At 38.2% G+C, this 19,084-nt stretch overlaps 2 protein-coding genes across 4 annotated transcripts in view; both read right to left on the bottom strand.

The window, feature by feature from the left end:
• The window catches only part of LOC101890175 (serine--tRNA ligase, mitochondrial), a 112,573-nt gene extending 98,121 nt beyond the window's left edge, over positions 1-14,452 (bottom strand). The window contains exon 1 of the mRNA XM_059118501.1: positions 14,268-14,452. Within this exon, the coding sequence (XP_058974484.1) occupies positions 14,268-14,437 (170 nt within the window). The 5' untranslated portion in view covers positions 14,438-14,452. The remainder of the gene's footprint in view (positions 1-14,267) is intronic.
• The window catches only part of LOC101891437 (serine--tRNA ligase, mitochondrial), a 372,190-nt gene that overhangs the window by 338,228 nt on the left and 14,878 nt on the right, over positions 1-19,084 (bottom strand). The window contains exon 3 of one of the 3 annotated variants that reach the window (XM_005175534.4): positions 17,135-17,332. The exons of 1 other annotated variant lie outside the window; for it this stretch is intronic. In XM_005175534.4, the coding sequence (XP_005175591.3) occupies positions 17,156-17,332 (177 nt within the window). In that variant the 3' untranslated portion in view covers positions 17,135-17,155. Of the gene's footprint in view, positions 1-17,134; positions 17,333-17,833; positions 18,032-19,084 lie in introns of those variants that run through there. One more of the 3 variants, XM_059118496.1, reaches the window with a different exon arrangement.

Below are 19,084 nucleotides of genomic sequence, written 5' to 3'. Positions count from 1 at the left end.
AAAATCTTGGAATTGGTTCGCAATATAAAGACCTCTATGTACACATTTGCTCCATGACACGTATACTTTGAGACGCAATACTTTGTTATACAAAGGAACGGAAAAACAAACAACTAATACATATCTATCAAAAAAGCAGAACATACAAACCTAGGACCAACTAATTTTATTACTCTGACGCTCCAAGTTAAGGAAACTGGTGAGCGACAATCTGGAAGAAAGGGGAGCGTTCCCTCTGGTTTTAGGAATTACACTTACCTATCTGATAGAAAGCTTGACGTCAAGCGAAGGTCAAGTTATGGGGGAAATTCATCGGTCGACAACCTAGGAGCTGGCTGATACCTAGAAATGGCCACAAAGCAACAACCAAAAAAAATCTAATGGGTATTTTCTGAGTGCAACTTCTTGAATTACCATGCTATAAAAGACATTCTTCAGAAAACTCATAGGAACCAAAGGATCGCTCATTGGGACAAATTTGCAGATTCTACAATGTCAAACTACACCTTTTGGTTGTACAACTTGGAGAGTACTCAAATTGTGTGTTTTGGTCACTGACGATACAACTTTGTGTACAACCTCTTTGTACAACTTCATTTTGCGAGCAGTTAATTTTGAATCTATATGATGTCGGAAATAATTGTCTGTGCTATAATTGACGAAGGGTTGGAACAAGAAGAAGAATGTAAAAAAATGCAAGAAAAAGGAAAAAGTGGTCAAAGAAGTGGCTTTTACAAAAAGAACAAGTAAAAAAGCAGTAAGTTCGGCCGGGCCGAACATTGAATACCCTCCACCATTTAGAACGAATTTGGAAAATTTCAAAAAAGATAACATTCGCCAAAAATTCTGCTAACATCTTAAAAATACCGAATATAGCCGTTATATTAGGGTCTGTACGACGTGCACCTACATAGGCATTGTTTGTCACAAGCCATTACCATATTCAAATTCGAAACTTGAAATAAACGGAGAATAATGTAGCTAAAATCACCATACATAGGAAGGTACCTTTATATCGGAGCTATACGAAGACCTGGACCTGCATAGACAATTTCATGTCACAGGCTGTAGCTTCCATTATTTATTTTTTATTTATTTATATCTTCATTTGTAACACAGAAGCCTTCATGGCCTAAAATAAAGTATTACAAAGCATTACAATAATCCTGATAATGTAAACTAATTTTGTAATTGTTGTAATTTGAAACTACTACGGCGAATAATGACGCTAAAATCATCAAAATACAGGGAGGTACAGTTATATGGGGGCTGTAGGAAGACGTGGACCTACATAGACAATTTTCTGCCTTAGGCTGTAGTATTCATTACGAACTTCAAACAAAAACGATTCCGTTGAATAATTTCCCTAAAATCATCAAAATACCGAATATAGGGAGGTACCGTTATTTGGGGGATATACGAAGACGTGGACCTGCACAGACAATTTTCTGTCTTAGGCTATAGTATCTGTTTCGAACTTCAAATGCCAAATTTGAAACAATTCCGGCGAATAATGTCGCTAAAATCATCAAAATACCGAATATCGGGAGGTACCGTTATATGGGGGCTATACGAAGACGCGGACCTGTGCAGACAATTTTCTGTCTTAGGCTGTAGTATGCATTACGTACTTTAAATACCAAATTTGAAACAATTCCGGTGAAATCATCAAAATACCGAATATCGGGAGGTACCGTTACCGGAGTAAACCCCCATCCATTGCAGCTGAAGAACGTCAGCTGCCTAGACAAGCCAGGTAGTTTTGGCGCAATTACATTCAGGATGGTGTAGTCATGTCAATTCGTATTGGGCACGAATTGATGAAGATGTGCGTGACGCCTGCCCGGCGTGCGATACAGGCCCGCACAATACGCTACACCTCTTTAATTGCACAGCCAAACCTACCCAACTCACTCCAGAAGATCTCTGGCAACAACCCGTTAAAGTAGCCGAATTTCTAAACCTGGAGCTGGAACCAGATTAGCAGAACGCAAACACAAATATGTACTACTTCTACAACAACAACAACTAACTCGGCTTAACCAGAACCATATTGGAACATACACAAACTTAAGCGGAATTCTTAATAATTTAATTTATAAATAATTGTAAGTTGCTGGTTAATATTATAACGGTTAATAATTGATTATATTTTGTAACAATAGATTAATTCATTGAAAATAAATAGGAAGTATGTTACCGCAGATAGAAACACGGATGCAAATCGAGAGAACAGAACAGCAAATCTTGAATAAACTAATGGTTGATTATGGAACCAGAGCTGAAGTTCTCCAATAAAAAAATGTAAAATTGTTATATCTTCGGTTTATATTCACTTATGATCATGAAATATTACTTAAACAGTACAATTATTTTAGTCGATGGACTTTCTTATAGCTGGTCTTGTTATAACGTTTAAAGGCTAGTCCTTTTGGATATGATTCATGGCTTACTCTTACAGCTGGGTTTGTAGATAAATAGCGGAACGACCAGATTATAAGTTTTTTAACAATTCTATTTCAGACCTTAATTTAAAATCACTGTAGGCTTCGTAATTTATTATTCTAAGAATTTTGACATGACAATTACATAAGCTCTTCGAATAATTAGGAGGCCGTGCACATACTGGAGAGGTAATAAATTCGATTTCTTTCGTTTTCTGTTCTTGGTTGTAACAAGCAAACAAACTTGTTTAAGAGCATAGCAAAGCAAGCAAATCCAAAGATGTTTTCTTATGTTAGGAATGTTTTTGTTGCTTTTCTTCTTGTGTGCATCTGGGCACCAAACAAAACCAAATGATTGAGTCCTATCAAACAGCAAAATAATAATTATCATTATTTATACTTATGCAATATTTAGGAAAGCAATGGTCAACAACTTACCGCTAAACCAGACTGCACCCAAGCATTTTTATTTGGTGTTATCTAGCAAAGAAGGTAAACATGAAGGTCTGTAGTTGTTTCATATATAATTGAAGCTTTCATATAGATCTTGCTATTTTAAAAGTTACTTCTCATTCAATAATTCAATAATAATTAAACAAACAGAAATTATTTGGTGCCCAGATTTAACTCATGTCTTTTCAATGACGACTAGCAAAATGGCAGAAAAAAAATCGTTTTTATGTGAAGAAAATTGTATTGAGCTGAAATTAAATTAGAGGATTCCAGACTTTTTGCGAGGATCATTAACAAGGAATATTTTTTTTATTAAAAAACAGATACTCGCTTCTTCAAATATATATAATATTCGAATTCTTTTTTATGACTTTTAGAATTAAAATAAAAATATCAATAGAAAGATATTAATGCTAGTGCACCTCTGCAGATCCAACAAACTTAGCATAGATTGTAGCGTATTCTTGACAGAAATCTTTGCGATTAAAAAGCCATAGATCTATTGGTAAAAAGGAACAGTGAAGTTAATGGTCCCACGACTATATACGTCGATAATCAAGCGGCACTGAAGGCGGTACATTTTGGGAAAAGCTAGGGAATCCACCAAGTTATGTTGATTTGTATGCCTTCGCAATAATCCGGATAATGAAGCAGCAGATGGATTGGATCCGAATCAATTGACATCGAAGTCGAAAACTCGGTTAGACCATCCTCGTGTGATACACGAAGACTACTCCGGGAGATTTAAACAAAACTAGCTGGTTATAATCTACGGGAACAGAAAAAGGCCGCTCACGTCCATGGCGAAACCTGGCTGAAAAATTGTGGTGGGTGGGTAGCATAAGGTTCATGACCTCTAAGTGGAGTGACGATGACACCCGTTACTAGTGGATTGCAATTTATTATTGTTTTTCCAATCTGTTTCTTTCTTTTCTCAGATTTAGGATGAACACAATGGGCCAGCAGGTCTAGGAATTAATTAATTTAAGACAACTGTAATAATCAGAATCAGTTGGCTCCACATGAACGAAAGTTGGGTCGTATCGAGCTGAAGGCCACGGACAGCATTTATCAACATTCGCAGACCCATCGCAAAAATTGTAAATTTGTTCGATAGACTCGTTGGATTAGTTAATACGATACTAGCCTACATTCCAGGAAAGCCCATATACACTACCAAAGTCCCAGTTCCTCTTCTTCTGAAAGGGTTCAAAAATGTAGATCCGATGTAAGACCTCAGAAATTAGAGATTAATTAGTACTGATCGAATTATAATCACAAAAGTAAATTTCCTATCAGCAAAACACTTAGCATTGACCAGACCTTTAAAAATCTAAAGATGAAGTCCTGTTAAGTTTTACGCTCTTCAATTATTATTGGAGAATCCATTTTAAAAGTGCTTTTAATGGCTAGGCGAAGGTCAATATTGGAAAGTTCAATTTTCTTAATTTCTATTAATTATAATTAATTAAAGCACGATAAAACGTTTATCTCCAGACTTGATTGCTGAATTCCAATTCGTAAAAGTTACATTTTAAGTTTTTTGTAGGTCACAGCACATTGAAAGTGATAGAATGAAGGGTTTATTGACGATAGGTAGCCCCAATATTTAGTATTTCACTTTAATGTTATTTTGTTTATTTATTATTTTTAAAGCAGCATGCTTTAAATACACCCCACAATTTGGAAAGAATGTAAAAAAATCTGCAGAAAAATGTCACTATAATTTCAAAAATTCTGACTATCATATGTTACAGTTTATGGGGCTATACGAAAACGTTGATCTCTACAGACAATTATGCGCCAGAGATAATTCTGTTGAGATAATTCTGTTGAAAATTATAGACAAAAATTCATAAAGTACTGAATATTGGGAGGTACCGTTATATGCGGGCTATACAAAGGCGTGGATCTGTACTGAGCTAAATCGATGTAGAGACTTATGCTGATCAAGAATATATACTTTGTTGCTTATTTATTTTGATAAAATTAATATACCTTGAGGGTATAAAAATTCATCTATTAATTGGATTGTTTCGGGAACAAACTGACGAATATCTTATTAGAAGAATGGATTAATACCCGAATTACACTGGACACTGTCATTGCTTTTTTACTTTGGATTGTTGCGGAAAAAATGATGAATGGTTTATTAGGTTTACAGAAGAAGGGGTTAAATATCCAAACGTACCGCTGTTGTTGTTTTTGTTGCGTTCCTCTCTGGTCGTCATGATTGTTAACAATTTTGACATCTACAACATCACATTTCCTCTTACTTATAATTGGGCTTCCTTCGTTTGTGACTGTTTAAGGAACGTCGATTTAGAGAAACATTTATGCTATTTATTGTAATTGTTTATTGTTTCAATTACAAATTAGCAACTTTATTGTCTAGTTTTGCTTTAACGTTAATTTTTTAACATTAGGTAACTAGTTATTGTGACATTTCTTCAAAAGAGTTGCAAACATTAAGTTTTTTATTTCGTACCATTTTTTAATAAAGGAAAAAATCCACCTCCAGAATTTAGATTATAATAAAAGAAATAAGAAAGAAGCTAAGCTCGGCCGGGCCGAATTTGTATACCCCACAATTAGGCATGAACTTGAAAAACTTCACAAAAAAATCCATCGAAAAATATCGCTCAAATAAAAACCTTTATATGGGGGCTATCCGAAAACGTGGTGCTGGATAATTTATTTTCTGTCATGGGTTGTAGTATCGAACTTCAAATACGACATTTGAAACAATCCCGATTAATAATGTAACTAATATCGTCAAAATACCGAATAAAAGCTGGTACCGTTATATTGGGGCTATACTAAGACGTGGAAGACAATTTTCGGTCATAGGTTGTAGTACCCATTACGAACTTCAAATGCGAAATTTAATGCATTTCCTGTGAATAATGTTGCAGAAATCCTTAAAATACCGAATATTTCGGGGTAGCGTTATTTGGTTGCTATACTAAAACGTAGACCTATGTAGACAATTCTCTTCCAGGGGTAAAGTACTCAAAGAGAACTCCTTGTGCGGATTTTCACAATATTCCATTAAAAAATGTGGCTAAAATCATCAAAATACCAAATATCGGGGGGTATACAATAGCATCGGCGACTCTATGATATCGTGGACCTATATATAAAACTCCCCTTCAGAGGGTAAATTACTCACAGATAACTTCTTGTGTAGGATTTCAGACAATGCCATTGAAAAATGTGACTAAAATCATCAAAATACCGAATGTCGGGAGGTACATCTATATGGGGGATATACGATATCGTGGACCCATACAGACAATTCTTTTTTAGGGGATAAAGTACTCACAGAGAACTCTCATATATTTTCCGAAGAAGTATTTTTGAGTTTTTCAAACATTCTGCAGGGCTTAAAGTGAATAGTTGTCATTTGTCTGGACCTTCTGTATCTCATTATTGATACCATTATTGGCCAACACTATTACCAACAGAGATAAATTAATGTAATGAAAAAGAAGACCCTTTAAGTTGAGACGCGTCATTCGTTTTTAACTAAGACTGGACGCCTTCTAATCTCGCTGAGTTATTTGAGCCTAAAAAATTAACAGAATACATTCGATTCAATTTCGCCAAAGTATATCGCCGCCGATTCTTATAGTTCGGTCATACTCGTTCAGTTAAAATTTTCCAGCGGACACAATTTGTTAATGGACCTCTTTATTAATCCGGATTGCGTTTTAAGTTTTGCCACTCCCTTCCTCTGTCGCCAGTTTTAGTATTAGCGTTTCAATATTTTCTTCGACGGCTCGGAAATCTCTATCTAGATGCTTAACAGCTACAAAAAAGTTTGTGCCATTGTCTAAATAAAAATATCTACTCTTTCTTCTTTTCTTGTATAACCGTTTCAGCGCAGCTAGAAATGCTGATGTAAAACTGCTCACCGCCTTTGAATGTATTGCTTTTGTCGATATCGAAATGTATGATTTGGTTTCTCAGTTATTGAATAACGTCGTGTATATTGATTCCGCATAATTCACAGAAAAAGCGTAAATGGCGCCGATAAATTGACTACACATTCAGACATATCTTGACTGTCATGTCGAAATTTATGTATATTGGCTCATGACGATTCACCTTTTTCATACTATTTTTCATTTCAATTATCCAATAATTCCTTCTAATAAAATTTTACAATACCCGGTTATCACCATGAATTGTCGCCGCTTGTTTTCTTTGTGATTAAATTGCTTAAAAGTCAGTGAGGAATCGACCGCCTACTATCAACAAGCGGTTCCCAGTTAAATAAGAATTTTAAGATTTTAGTTTTTCTATTTCCTTACAATCGCGTCCGTCCCTCGAATTTCTTACTTTACTCGCACCATATTGCTCATATGAATGTTCTCTTCAATTTATTGATCGTATTCTGCTTTGAGTTCAGCATTGTTGCTTAACTTCTTCTCAGTAGTCATAATCAGTAATCGGCCATCGCTTTTTAATGTGAATCTTCAAATTTAATGTCTTTCTTGAATCAAAGTTCGATTTTAAACCATTTTTCAATCTCAGTCGATACTGTTGATTTGTAGTTCGCCCCGCAAAAGTCGTCATCTGGCTTTATCTGATTGTCTTCAAGATTCCAAAATCTTTCGAGAACCAGATAATATCCATCCAAACATATATGCACAAAATGTTAGTTGCGCTTGTGTGCGTTAGAGAAACTAGAAAGCGTGTAAAAATATTTCCCTTCTTGCTTCTGGACGTTATGTAAAAAGAAACAACCTCTACAACCTCTTTGTACAACTTCACTTTTCATAAAGTTTTTTTTGAGTTAAGACACCGGAAAAAATGAATGCTTTATAATTGACACAATACCTTTTATTTATTATTAATTTTTGAAATTCCATTTTATATACACATTAAAATCACACATTTGTTTGGATTTCGTATTGTTTTGATGTGCGAAACAATGGTGTTGCCTCATCAAAAATAAACACAAAATGAAATTGTATGCGACATGCCCACAAACGTTACAATCTGTTGGTACAACATGCCAAATATCAAAAATCAACCGAGACACACAACGATACTATTTTCAATACAACCTCTCCAAGTTGTACAACCAGTTGTATCGTGTGTGGCTTGCATTAAAATTGCCGCATTTGACTTGGTTATCGTTAGATTTGTATGTGCTTCAAAGCTGATGTTTCATCTCATATTGATTCCGTTATTCATGGACCAGACCGATTTTAAAATTTAATAACGTTTCAGAAATTTGCCATCGCCGATCACCTGAATTTCTCTATATTCTACTATATGTTCATATTGTAAACGCGTTGTTTATCCAATTTTCGGAATGTAACGTATGCATGAATCGGACACGCAAGAATTGGATACGCAATTCCTAGTTTAAAATTCATTGCTTTGATTTCTTCTACACATAGATTTTTGGATATTTTGTGCTAAAATAATTCGTAAATAGGTTTCACAGTTGTCGCACTGTTTAATTTCCAGTACTTGTAAATGGCATATTTTGAACAATTTGTAGTGCGTCATCCTTCAAAGCTGACTTTAAGCGGAACTTCATCTCTTGATCGGTAGAATTTTTATTCGAGTTTTTGTAGACACCAGGCGTGAACAGTCTTATGCCAGTGTTGTGACACACCCAGTCCCGGTAATTAACGGAGATAAAGTGGTAAATAATCTATGAGTATTGATAGTTCGCTTTCTGTGAAAACTTCACAATCTACTCATGACATTCAGGAATTATCACTTCCTACATTCCTACTGTTACTGACCATATTAGTGAAACCTAACCTTTCCAAAGACAATTATGAACATGTATACACTTTGGTGGCAGCCGCTGGCCGAAACTGGAGTGTTGTTGTTTCGGGTCAATGCGGTGTCGTAGAACCCGCTGCCGTGGGATTGCCATGGTTCTGTACGGTTTGCCAAAAACCATCCACCATAGATCAGTCTCGGTGCGAGGTAATGGATGCAGAGGATGGGTGCATTTTAGGAATTGTTCCCGTTTAACCCGGTTGCGAGACTATAGCGATAGGGACTATGTTGCTTCGTGCTGTACCAACGTAGTCCTCAGTGAGTCCACCACCTCGTCGTCACCTTCCGAGTCGTCGTCAGAGTATGGAACTCCCCCGCAGTCTCCAGAACAGCAACCGTTACCGCAGCACTTAACGCCACATGTTGCTGTTCCAATTCCGAACAATGCATCATTCTTGCTGTTTAATTGCAACGGACTCCGAGGTAAAATTGATGAGATAGTGGATTTTATGAATCGGAGGAATATTAAGATCGCAGCGGTGCAGGAAACCAAGCTCAATGAAAATTGTAGCTTACAACGCTGCAATGGTTACAACGTATTGAGGAAAGATCGCACCAGAAGTGGAGGTGGGGGATTAGCGTTCCTGTTACACCATTCTGTTCAATACAGACCTATCTCGCTTGAGCTATTCTCTAGTGACCCGTACATGGAGTGTATGGGGGTAGCAGTCAAGTGTGGTACTGCCGAGGTAGAGGTGCTTAATGTGTATATCCCGCCGGTTAATAGCTTTGAACCGCGTTACTTGCCTAATATAAGCCCACTTTTGGAAGGCAATAACCGCCTGATACTAGGGGACTTCAATGCCCACCATGAGTTGTGGCATTCCGCCCTAGGTAATGACCAGAGGGGATCAGCGTTGGCAGAGTAGATTGACTGCTTCACATTTTGCACGGTAAACGAGGATGCCCCCACCCGAATAAGAGGAGAGTGTCACAGTTCGCCAGATTTAACCAAACTGTCACCCGCAGAGCATAAGTGGAAAAAGTGACTAGACCATCTGAAGTGTTGCAACATTGGAACCGATTTGAGTAAACTGTGGGTAACGGTAAAGTCACTCTCGAACCCTGGAAAAAAGGATGATAGGACAGCAGTCACATTTAACGACGTAACTGTGACTGATCCGAAGAGGTGCGCTGGCTGTTTTAACCGCCAATTTGTCGAGCACCCCGAGAGTGATAGGGCGAGGCGAAGAGTACTACGTCGTATAAGAGCTCTTCCCGCCGAGGATGTACCTCCACAGTTTACGATGGGTGATGTTGCGAATGTCATCCGAAACGCTAAGTCATCTAAAGAGTTGGGCCCGGACGGAATATCAATGGTAATGTTGAAGCAACTGGATACGCCGGAAGTTGAGTATTTAATCAAAGTCCTTAACTTGTCGTTAGCCACCCACATAGTTCCCGAAGCCTGGAAAATGGGCAGGGTGTATCAGAGGAAGCTATTCAGTTGCGAACCATCAACACGGTTTCCGTCCACTACATAGCACTACAACAGCATTGCACGCCATATCCACACACATCAGTCGAGGACTCAACCAGAACAGGCCGTGCCACAGAACAGTAGTGGTGGCTCTCGACCTATCAAAGGCCTTTGATACGGTCAAAGCCCTTCGGCCAAGTTTGAAACGATAGTCAACTATATGTGTGGACGCCAGTCGTACGTGGAATTCCGGAATAAGAAGTCCAAGCCTCGTAGAGTGAAACAGGGAGTTCCCCAAGGAGGTGTGATATCTCCGGAACTGTTTAACCTCTACCTTTCCGGAATTCCGCGCCCTCCAGACGGCATCGAGATCGTAATTTATGCGGATGATTGTACGATCATGGCGTCGGGTCCTGTAGTTGATAACATATGTGTCAGGGTGAATAACTACCTCGCGGAGCTTGCCGCCTTCTTCCACGCGAGGAATATGAGAATATCCGCCACTAAATCGACGGCCACACTATTTACCACATGGACTGCGGAGATGAGAACACAGCTGAATGTGCAGGTCGAGGGGCATATAATTCCGACCATAATTTACATTCGATAGCATGTTCAAGTCTTCCGCGCAAGCCACAGCTATTTGCGATAAAATGAAAAGTAGGAACAAGGTCCTCAAGGCGCTAGCCGGCAGCACTTGGGGTGCGGATAAGGAAACCTTGTTGACCTCTTATAAAGCGATAGGTCGGTCTGTGGTTAGCTATGCGGGTCCAGTGTGGTCGGCGAATACAAGTGCAACGCAGTGGAAAAGTATTCAGACCTGCCAGAATGCCGCCCTGAGAACTGCAACAGGGTGCCTCCTCATGACGCCTGTGGACCACCTACATGAGGAGACGAAGGTTCTTCCCTTACGTCAGCATAATCATATGTTTTCGTTGCAGTACCTGCTTGGGTGTTATCGCGGGAGTCACCCTAACCACCATATGGTGGATAGAACTCCCCCACCCAGGCGTGTCAGGAAGGACATGCACGATCTAGAGAGAGAGGTCCAGCAATATAAGAGAGAGCCTCTAGATCATGAAGCCTATCAAGCGGGTCTGAATAGCATTCATACTGATGCAGTCGCAGAGGTAGTTAATAATTACAGTATGAATGCCATACTCGGAGTCCACCCCCCATCCATTGCAGCTGAAGAACGTCGGCTGCCTAGGCAAACCAGGGTAGTTTTGGCCCAACTACGTTCAGGATGGTGCAGCCGTCTCAATTCGTATTGGGTACGCTGCACTTGTTTAATTGTCCAGCCAAACCTACCCAACTCCGTCCAGAGGATCTATGGCTACAGCCCATAAAGGTAGCAGAATTCCTAAACCTGGACATTGAGGAAGAACCGGATTAGTCAGAAAAAACAACGGAACATGTAAAACTGCTACAACAACAAAGACAATTATCCATGGCTCCTGTCATGGAAATGGTATTTGCGTCCAGGTTTGCTCCAGAAACAACGTCTGAAGATATAAATTATCTATATATATAAATGTAAGTTGTGTTAGTTACTACGCTTATAACTTAGGAACAGCTGGACTGATTTTAACGATTCACACAAATTCGGAGTTGTCTCCTCTCCGAAAAGGATAATATCCAGAAAAATCGCGTAAAAATGTGATATATTAACATTTTCATTTTGACTTTTCAAATGTACAATAGTAATGTTTTATTTTGTATGATTTTTTTCCATTTTGACTTACTTTTTTCTAATGTACATTTGTAGTGTTTTTTATATTTTATTTGATGGCGGGTTACATGGAAGCGTAGTACCGAATTATATGGTGGCGAAACGGAATAGATGATATCGAAATAATTTAACGCGGTCACACCAAAAGAAAGATAATTATTAATTAAAAAATAATTACTTTGTCAAAATCGCTAAAAAAATCACGGAAAAGAGATCTCATTGCAAAAATTCTCAAATCGGGAAAAAATCGAAAAAATTTTCAGTGGAATCGAATTTTAAAATGATAGTAAGGGTCTTTAAACATTTGCTGTAATAAATCAGCGAACAGGTTGAAGATTTTTTCAATTTGTTATTCTTCTTTTGTCATTTTTTTCAATTTGTATTATCATATTGAATTCAATTGATTTTTTGTGGACAAAATAAAGAATAATTTTTCACTATATACAATTTTTCACCAAAAAAAAAAATGAAATAAGTGCGAAATACGATGTTAACTGACATCTAATTTTCGATTACAGGGCCGACATCGTGGTTCAGATGGAAGATGCGAACACATTTAAACAACCAAAAATGACAGAAAAAGCCAAATGGAGCTCATTTCAAAGCGTGGACCTACTTCTTTCATGTGACAATAATCCGTCCAATGCAAAATTCTTTGGGAGTACAATCAGTAAAATACCAAATATAAAGGGTGGAAAATAGTAGAGCGAATTAGACTCTTAGTAAGAAAAGGATTTCTATCCTTCCAGAAATTCTTCACAAACATTCAAGATACCTTAAACCACTTTTGCAGGTCATGATATCGATCATAACTCACGATAAGGGTACATCCCGATTTCATATTTATATAACCATCATATGATTTAAGCTATTTTTGGGGTCTTGGCCACTTTTTTCATTGCTTGGCCCATATTTGGCATCATTGTCTCTAAGGGGTTAGGGAACCATCATCCAGATAATTGCCACATAGGAATTTATTTAAGTAAAGTCCCCACATTGGAGTATACCCAAGTCCACTTTCACATATAATGTGTGGTCAGAAAATAAAATTTTGTATTCTATTGGATTTGTAACCCCCAAGACAATATTGGTTGGAAACGTATATTTGGGATATACATCTATATGAAATAAATTGTGGAAACATGAACAAATTACAAATATATGAAATTAGCACGGGACCGAATATTTGTTGAATCGTCATTGAATTATACTATGATGAAAAATATGGTGGATAAAACTATTTTTACTCATTTAAATCACGCGAAATTTTTTTCAGTTGTTGTTGTTCTGCTATATTTTTGATTTGGTCTCTATTTGTCAGATTGGATTATAAGGGCTAGAAGAATGTTTTCAATATAGGTCGATGTCTCGGAGTAGTGCCCATATAAAAGTACCTCCTGATTTTACCATATTTCAAAGGATTTGGCTAAAAATGTGTATTTGGGGGTGAAAATCTTAAACAAAAATTTGAACATATCTACAAATTTTAGGATTTTTTTTCCATATAATAGTACCCCCTCAAGTCCACTTTTTGGCGGACAAACAGACCGACATGGTTAGAGGGACTTATAAGAACTCTAATGGACAATCTGAGGTGCTAATGGCTTTAAAAAAGTAATTTACTTTGGCTATTCTTAATTCATTCAACCCTCAATTATGAGGTGTACAAAATACAGTAAATTCCAAATTACTGCTCATTTGAATGGAAAATTATGCTACGATTTTTACCATACTAAAAATTAATTTGATCCCTTACATGGGGATTAGATTGATATATACATTTTAATAGATTTGTATAGCACATCCACACCTTTGAAGTCCACGGTTTAAATATTGAAGCCCACGGCTTAAATATGGGTACAGGTATTTAAAAAGCCTTTTAATCGACAAGTACGCGAACACTTATATCATTCATATCTTTGAATAATTATGCTTTGACAAATATGCATAATAGACAAAAACTACGGGCCGGCAACGCGGACCGGGCCAGCTAGTTATATATATTTCTGGAAAGATCTGATTTAGCACACTTGTCTCTAAGACCAGTTTCATTTCCCAAAAAAAAAAACTAATTCACTCATTTCCCACTTGCTATCAGTATGTAAGGGGGCTTAACACAAAGTCAACCCGTTTACATACTGATTTTAGAAAAGTGTTGTGGGTTTCTCCTATACTTCGTTAAAAACGAAATATTAAAAAATATCGTGTTGTTAAAAAGGTCGATGGCTTATTGCAGTTTATGCCAAATATACCACTAATTTAATTGATCTAAATGATTTTCTTGATAAAAAGCTTATTGCTTTTTCCATTGAATTGGGTAAATTTAAACTGTTTGCAACTTATCCCTGGCCTCGTTTTGAGCCATTCCAAATCAATAAAATATGTATTTACAATGTGTTCTTCTTACCTGTATATACCTTTTTCTTCTGTTAATCCAGATGTTTCTGCTCTAAAGCAACGGCTTACGGCTGCAACTTTTAATGGAAGTTCATTTTCTTCAAGCATATAGTTTTCAAAAAAACCAGCTAAGGCCATTTCCGATGTTCCAGACAAGCACAATCCAGAATCCAGTGGCATTCCGCCCTAGGTAATGACCAGAGGGGGTCAGCGTTGGCAGAGTAGATTGACTGATTCACATTTTGCACGGTAAACGAGGATGCCCCCACCCGAATAAGAGGAGAGTGTCACAGTTCGCCAGATTTAACCAAACTGTCACCCGGTCTGATAAATGACGTGACTTGGCAACCCGTCATTTCTCTTGGCTCAGACCATCTCACGATAATCGTCTCCATCAGCAGATCGCCCGATTTCATAACCTCTGAACGCCGCACTTTCCTTAACCATGGGAAATCCCACTGGCCCGAGTTCAGAGAGTTCACAAACTTCGCTTCAGAGAACTGCCCAATCCTTCTGATGTTCGGGTAGCTGAAAGGATTTCCATCAAAGCTGCAGCCGCTCGCTATATACCTGCTGGTCGAATACCCGAAGTAAGACCAAATTTCCCAGCAAAGGCAGCGGTATTAGCGAATGAGCGTGATGAGCTCCGACGTACCAACCCTACTAATCCCAGAGTCAGTGAACTGACAGTGGAAGTCAACCGGTTGGTACAGGAGCATAAGCGGAAAAAGTGACTAGACCATCTGAAGTGTTGCAACATTGGAACCGATTTGAGTAAACTGTGGGTAACGGTAAAGTCACTCTCGAACCCTGGAAAAAAGGATGATAGGACAGCAGTCACATTTAACGACGTAACTGTGACTGATCCGAAGAGGTGCGCTGGCTGTTTTAACCGCCAATGTGTCGAGCACCCCGAGAGTGATAGGGCGAGGCGAAGAGTACTACGTCGTATAAGAGCTCTTCCCGCCGAGGATGTACCTCCACAGTTTACGATGGGTGATGTTGCGAATGTCATCCGAAACGCTAAGTCATCTAAAGCGTTGGGCCCGGACGGAATATCAATGGTAATGTTGAAGCAACTGGATACGCCGGAAGTTGAGCATTTAATCAAAGTCCTTAACTTGTCGATAGCTACCCACATAGTTCCCGAAGCCAGGAAAATGGGCAGGGTGGTCCCGCTACTGAAGCCTGGCAAAGGCGAATCATACAGGCCAATTTCGCTTTTGTTGCCAGTAGCAAAGACTCTCGAGGCCTTACTCCTCCCCAGTATCAGAGGAAGCTATTCAGTTGCTAACCATCAACACGGTTTCCGTCCACTACATAGCACTACAACAGCATTGCACGCCATATCCACACATATCAGTCGAGGACTCAACCAGAACAGGCCGTCCCACAGAACAGTAGTGGTGGCTCTCGACCTTTCAAAGGCCTTTGATACGGTCAACCATGCCACGCTGTTCGAGGACGTTGAGAACACTACCCTCCGGCCAAGTTTGAAACGTTGGATAGTCAACTATATGTGTGGACGCCAGTCGTACGTGGAATTCCGGAATAAGAAGTACAAGCCTCGTAGAGTGAAACAGGGAGTTCCCCAAGGTGGGGTGATATCTCCGGAACTGTTTAACCTCTACCTTTCCGGAATTCCGCGCCCTCCAGACGGTATCGAGATCGTAACTTATGCGGATGATTGTACGATCATGGCGTCGGGTCCTGTAGTTGATGACATATGTGTCAGGGTGAATAACTATCTCGCGGAGCTTGCCGCCTTCTTCCACGCGAGGAATATGAGAATATCCGCCACTAAATCCACGGCTACACTATTTACCACATGGACTGCGGAGATGAGAACACAGCTGAATGTGCAGATCGAGGGGCATATAATTCCGACCATAATTTACGTTCGATAGCATGTTCAAGTCTTCCGCGCAAGCCACAGCTATTTGCGATAAAATGAAAAGTAGGAACAAGGTCCTCAAGGCGCTAGCCGGCAGCACTTGGGGTGCGGATAAGGAAACCTTGTTGACCTCTTATAAAGCGATAGGTCGGTCTGTGGTTAGCTATGCGGGTCCAGTGTGGTCGGCGAATACAAGTGCAACGCAGTGGAAAAGTATTCAGACCTGCCAGAATGCCGCCCTGAGAACTGCAACAGGGTGCCTCCTCATGACTCCTGTGGACCATTTACATGAGGAGACGAAGGTTCTTCCCTTACGTCAGCATAATCATATGCTTTCGTTGCAGTACCTGCTTGGGTGTTATCGTGGGAGTCACCCTAACCACCATATGGTGGATAGAACTCACCCACCCAGGGGAGGACCTGCACGATCTAGGTAGAGAGGTCCAGCGATATAAGAGAGAGCCTCTAGATCATGAAGCCTATCAATCGGGTCTGAATAGCATTCATACTGATGCAGTCGCAGAGGTAGTTAATAATTACAGTATGAATGCCATACTCGGAGTCCACCCCCATCCATTGCAGCTGAAGAACGTCGGCTGCCTAGGCAAACCAGGGTAGTTTTGGCCCAACTACGTTCAGGATGGTGCAGCCGTCTCAATTCGTATTGGGCACGAATTGATGAGGATGTGCGGAACGCCTGCCCAGCGTGCGATACAGGCCCGCACAACACGCTGCACTTGTTTAGAAAAGTGTTGTGGGTTTCTCCTATACTTCGTTAAAAACGAAATATTAAATATTAAAAAATATCGTGTTGTTAAAAAGGTCGGTGGCTTATTGCAGTTGATGCCAAATATACCACTATTTTAATTGATCTTAATGATTTTCTTCATAAAAAGCTTATTGGTTTTTCCATTGAATTGGGTAAATTTAAACTGTTTGCAACTTATCCCTGGCCTCGTTTTGAGCCATTCCAAATCAATAAAATATGTATTTACAATGTGTTCTTACCTGTATATACCTTTTTCTTCTGTTAATCCAGATGTTTCTGCTCTAAAGCAACGGCTTACGGCTGCAACTTTTAATGGAAGTTCATTTTCTTCAAGCATATAGTTTTCAAAAAAACCAGCTAAGGCCATTTCCGATGTTCCAGACAAGCACAATCCAGAATCCAGTTTGTATACCTGTTGAAAAATGTCACTATAATTTCAAAAATTCTGACTATCATATATTACAGTTTATGGGGCTATACGAAAACGTGGATCTCTACAGACAATTATGCGCCAGAGATAATTCTGTTGAAAATTTTAGCCAAAAATTCATAAAGTACTGAATATTTGGAGGTACCGTTATATGGGGGCTATACAAAGGCGTGGGTCTGTACTGAGCCAAATCGACGTAGAGTCTTATGCTGATAAAGAATATATACTTTGTTGGGTCGAAAATGCTTAATATATTCTGAGGGTATAAAAATTCATCTATTAATTGGATTGTTTCGGGAACAAACTGACGAACATCTTATTAGAAGAATGGATTAATACCCGAATTACACTGGACACATCTACAACATCACATTTCTTCTTACTTATAATTGGGCTTCCTTCGTTTGTGACTGTTTAAGGAGCGTCGATTTATAGAAACCTTTATGCTATTTATTGTAAATGTTTATTGTTTCAATTACAAATTAGCAATTTTATTGTCTAGTTTTGCTTTAACCTCTTGGTTACGTTTCTTTTTTCAGATGTTTTTGCTCTAAAGCAACGGGTTACGGCTGCAACTTTTAATGGAAGTTCATTTTCTTCAAGCATATAGTTTTCAAAAAAACCAGCTAAGGCCATTTCCGATGTTCCAGACAAGAACAATCCAGAATCCAGTTTGTATACCTGTTTGAATTCAAACAGAAGAGCAAATTAATAGTGTGTAAATCTAAAAATTTTAGTCCTAAATCTATCGGAGGCCTCACAAGGCCTTTGAAACAATCGGAATATTACAAATAATACTGAGTTGAATCAATATTACTGGAGTGCAATAAATAAAAAGGCTAAAATTATTGTTCCTTATAAGGCTTCAACATCAATTTTTGCGATTTTTTTTTAACAAAATAAGAGCTTCTTCTCCTTATTCGAGTTGATAGTCCAATATCAAAGGCCAGAAATGGCCATCTAAACCGATTTTTTAAAAAATGTTAAATAAATTTTATAAAATCAACTTTTTTAATTTGCCACTTATTATTTGGAGGAGTTAAACTGCCTGCAAACAAAAACTGATCTATGCAAAATTTTAGCTTCCTATCTTTATTCATTTTTTTTACTCTAGCGTGATTACAACACACGGAAAATTTTACGCTGATCAAGAATATGTATACTTTGTTATGTCTAAAATGATTATTTCGATGAGTTACAAACTTAATGACGAACTTAATATACCCTCCATACTATGTACGGTGGAGGGTATAATAATTTGGAAAAAAACAAAAACAGTACATTTGGCATTCTATTTTCTACGAATGCTATCACAATTAGTTTCGTCACATTTGTGTTGTGATCTCATGTTCGTAATGGAAAAATAAAATAAAATTTAACAACAAATATAACATGAGCATAAATTCTTAGTAAAAATTGCATTGTTCGGCACATATTTACAAAGTTAGATTTTTTGTGTATACTATATATAAGTGTGTACGTATATTTACGTACGCATTTTAGATAATTTTAGTTTTGTAGATTAATCTAATCAATTTTATTTTAAAATTGAATTCTTGGTCGATATTTTAAATTTGTAAGGATAAAATTTTCGATTCGTTTCGTCAGCTGAAAATGTGCAATTTCGCATCATAACTTACAGAGTTCTATTTGATATTTTTTTTAATGGAGATTTCATAATTAAGCTCGCGATTACCTCTGGGGTTCATGCTACTTAAGAACTTGTTTTTTCCA

The sequence above is a fragment of the Musca domestica genome, unplaced genomic scaffold (genome assembly GCF_030504385.1).
Source record: "Musca domestica strain aabys unplaced genomic scaffold, Musca_domestica.polishedcontigs.V.1.1 13, whole genome shotgun sequence".
Lineage (NCBI taxonomy): Eukaryota > Metazoa > Arthropoda > Insecta > Diptera > Muscidae > Musca > Musca domestica.
This window is presented reverse-complemented; position numbering and strand designations above follow the sequence as displayed.